General features: G+C 41.6%; 1 protein-coding gene across 1 annotated transcript in view; it reads left to right on the top strand.

Moving 5' to 3' along the window:
* Nucleotides 1–342: 342 nt before the first annotated feature.
* Nucleotides 343–4,140, top strand: part of LOC109533662 (photoreceptor-specific nuclear receptor) — a gene marked incomplete at its 3' end in the record, with an annotated part of 19,900 nt that continues 16,102 nt past the window's right edge. The window contains 1 exon segment of the mRNA XM_048661944.1: nucleotides 343–509. Coding sequence (XP_048517901.1) covers nucleotides 434–509 — 76 coding nt within the window.

Genomic DNA, 4,140 nt, shown 5'->3' with positions numbered 1-4,140 from the left:
TCGCATTACCCCTTGCCCTCAATCCTGTCATTAAATACCCATTAACCCCTTCGGAAAAGCGGGCAGGGGGCGGCAGGCGAACGGCTTAGAAACTGAGGAAAAACGGAAAAACTCCCATGAATATAAATGGAACTTCTCCTCTCTCGCAACACCATTAAATCAAAAACGGGCACATTCTAACGCAAGAAGGGGGTGACGTTGGAGGGCGGCGATGGGGGAGCNGGACGCAAATTCGGGGGTGGAGGCAGCGGCGCACGCCACAACAGAAGTTAAATACAGGGTAGCGAGATCTGATCCCGCCCCATGTCTGACTTGGCCTGATCATTTCCTGCATCCGAACGCGCTGAGCGGCCACATCCTGCAGGTGCGTCCAGTCTGTTCTACCTGTTGTGCCGTCGTGCTGTTCCGTGTTGTGCGCGGTGTTTGAGTAGGGATGGACGGCGTGACGCAAGCCAATCTGATGCAGGTGAGACGGTCAAGATCACCCGAGCACAACATGCACCCTACAGGTGAGTTCGCTTGCTTGTGCTTTTCCGGTCACTTCAACTGAGTAGGTACTCACGTAAATGACACCGAGTTGGGAGTATTTTCACTTTTTTCTTAAGAAGGAGGATGGGGCCTCGACCAGTCAATTAATGAGTGCCTTATATCTCGGGCATTTTTGCTGATGGTTTGCGCAGTTAATAATCTTGAAGTCGTAAAGCTTTGGGGGTTCGATGATGCAAAGCCGGAAAACCTGTTTGCCCACTTGAGCAAACTTCATAGCAATTGAGTGTCAGCGATTGCACAGCCGATTATGAGCATTTTTCCAAAATGCACCATTTTTTTATGAAATTGAAATGTGCTACGGCCGTCCATCGGTTTTTGACCGCTAGAAGGTTCAAACAGCGTTTCCTAATAGATTGTCGCTTGATAAAGTGGACATTTAGTTCTCTTTGGCTTGATGTAAAAATGAGCGTTTTTGGTAAGTTTGCTTCTGAGAAATGAGCAAAAACGGGACATTTTGGCACAATCACCTAAGTGTCTGGTATTGAAATTTCGATTTCTCGGTCAAAACTACTCGAATTTCCTCACTCACGTTGTACGACTGTATCGAGTTTTCAATTCTCTATCCAACGATAGAAAAACGAGTTTTGTAGCTCAAACGGTTCTTGAGAAACTTCGAAAAAAGCAGCGCCATGTTTGGGTCGGTTTTGCATCTCAACAGAAAAACACGCAAATTTAAAACTTTCTGAAACAAACTTTTTTGGAAACACTGGCAACACTTCCTTAGCGATGGATCATTTTCTTAAAGGGCCATTTAGTTCTCTTTCGAATTATGAAAAAATGGGCATTTTTGCCCATTGCGCTTCCGAGAAATGAGCAAAAACGGCACGGAAAACATGAAATTTTGGCATAATCTCGCACTTAAGTGTCTGATATTGAAATTTCACTCTCTGGGTCAAAACTACTCGAATTTCCTCACTCATGTTGTTATTTCTGAATCGAGTTTTCAACTCTTTATCCAACGATGCCAAAACGAATTCTGTAGCTCAAATAATTCTTGAGAAACTTTGAAAAAAGCAGCGCCATGTTTGAGTCGGTTTTGCATCTCAACAGAAAAACACGCAAATTTTGGGTCGCTTTCTGGGTCAAAACTACTCGAATTTCCTGGATCATCTTTGAAATCATCCTGGAAAACATGAAATTTTGGTATAATTTCGCACCTAAGTGTCTGATATTGAAATTTCACTCTCTGGGTCAAAATTACTCCACTTTCCTCACTCATGTTGTTATTTCTGAATCGAGTTTTCAATTCYCTMTCCAACGATAGCAAAACGAATTCTGTGGCTCAAAKGGTTCTTGAGAAACTTCAAAAAGAGAAGYGCATGTTTGAGTGAGTTTTGCATCTCAACAGAAAAACACGCAAATTKAAAACTTCYTGAARCGAAGACTTTTTTGGGAAAACTGGCAACACTTCCTTAGCRAYGGTTCACTTTYTTAAAGGACCATTYAGYTCTCTKTCGAATRATGTAAAAMTGAGCGTTTTTGKCCWTTKTGCTWCCRAGAAATGARCAAAAACGGGACGGAAAACATGAAATTTTGGYATAATYTCGCACCTAAGTGTCTGATATTGAAATTTCACTCTCTGGGTCAAAACTGTTCGTATTTCCTCACTCATGTTATTATTTTTGAATCGAGTTTTCAATTCTCTATCCAACGATGGCAAAACGAATTCTGTGGCTCAAATGGTTCTTGAGAAACTTGAAAAAAAGCAGCGCCATGTTTGTGTCGGTTTTGCATCTCAACAGAAAAACAGGCAAATGTTAAACTTCCTGAAACGAAGACTTTTTTGGGAAAACTGGCAACACTTCCTTAGCGATGGTTCACTTTCTTAGAGGGCCATTTAGTTCTCTTTCGAATGATGTACAAATGAGCGTTTTTGTCCATTTTGCATCCGAGAAATGAACAAAAACGGGACGAAAAACATGAAATTTTGGCATAATCTCGCACCTAAGGGTCTGATATTCAAATTTCACTTTCTGGGTCAAAACTACTAGAATTTCCTCACCGATCTTGTTATTTCTGAATCGAGTTTTAGATTCTCTATCCAACGATAGCAAAACGAGTTCTGTAGCTCAAATGGTTCCTGAGAAACGAAGATAAAAAAGAAGCGCATGTTTGAGTCGGTTTTGCATCTCAACAGAAAAACACGCAAATTTAAAACTGCCTGAAACGAAGACGTTTTTGGGAAAACATGTTGTTATGAGTCCAGAGCTTCCAGGCCTGTTTCGCCTTTTAGCAATTTCAATTAAACACAAGACACGCATCCCTCGAATCACAAAACACACTTATTAAAATCAAACCTAATCTCCTAATGCACCATGCATTACACCATAAAAACGCATTTTCATAACAATGAGACACCATGTCCCCTTTAACGCTTCGAAACTGGGGCCATATGTAAAGTGCTACAAAATATTTTCGGATCGAATATCGTGAGGGCCCTTCGGGCCCAACGCGACAAAGACGCCCATCCCCAGGCGAACTGCTAGAGAGAGAGACAGGGCACAAAGTCGGAGGATTAAGAGTGTCTCTATTTAATTCCGGTGTATTAATTTGTATTATAGGAGGATTAAGTGGTGGCACTGTGATAGAAAGTTGCCGACTAGGGCCCGAATAACTATAGGAATAGGGGGGTTATACCCCCGTTTAGGGTCTATCGATAGCGTACCATGTGGTCAAGCAAATTAAAAATCTATTACGATAAAGGGAGATTTTGCGGGGATTAATCGCGTATATTTTATGCGTGTCGGCGATGGGGCGTTTTACCAGCACTAAGGGTCAAAAGGGCATGGATAATTTCGTTAAAATTGTGCTCGAGTAGATGCATCTTCAAACTAGCGCCAGAAGGTTGAGGGCCAGCAACTGTCCGTCATTACATTGGTGTCTTTTATATTAGGTAAAACATGCGTGCAGTTGCCACTAAAGTGTGCTGATGATTTGTATCATTTAGATGAAACAGTGACTAGAGAATGTTTAAATATATATAAAAAATTGGGCGACTCTAAGATCTGGAGAACCTCGGTTCAAGCAGCGATTGATTAGCAACAGCAAAATCTTAAATAATACGAGATGCGCAGATGACACAGTCCTTATTGCTCCGATTTAGACAGTCTAAAGACGATACATCCAGACAATTGCAATTAGTGTCGCTAATTCTTAGGGAACGTCCCGCCAAAACAGCACCGGGGGGTGACTGTAATTCGATTTAGCGCCGCCCTAATTAGGGGGCACATCTGTAAACAGCTCCGAAGGCCTGTCAGCTATTGACATATGGGGCTCGAAACGTCCGCACGTTAATCCCGCACACACTTGATTAATACTCCAATGTCAATTTGAACGTAACTGATTTCCTAAAGCCCCAGTTAAAGCATCAGCTCAAAAGCTGCACTTGCTTGGGTTGTTAGTTTTCTTAAGTCCGATTTTATTGGTAGTGTGTAGTTGTAGGGCTGTTTTTACAAAATAAAAAAGTGTGCATATTATTGACAAAGGCTGTCTACCTGCAACTGTCTATTAATGACAAAAAACATTATTGCCGCTTTGACTTTTGATCAAAAAATTGTAGAAGAGTAATCAAAGCGGCAATAATGTTTTTTT

Source organism: Dendroctonus ponderosae, unplaced genomic scaffold, assembly GCF_020466585.1.
Source record: "Dendroctonus ponderosae isolate FM_Combo_2020 unplaced genomic scaffold, Dpon_F_20191213v2 Dpon_F_20191213_10, whole genome shotgun sequence".
Lineage (NCBI taxonomy): Eukaryota > Metazoa > Arthropoda > Insecta > Coleoptera > Curculionidae > Dendroctonus > Dendroctonus ponderosae.
The sequence above is the reverse complement of the archived record's forward strand: the minus strand, read 5'-3'. Positions and strand labels throughout refer to the sequence as shown.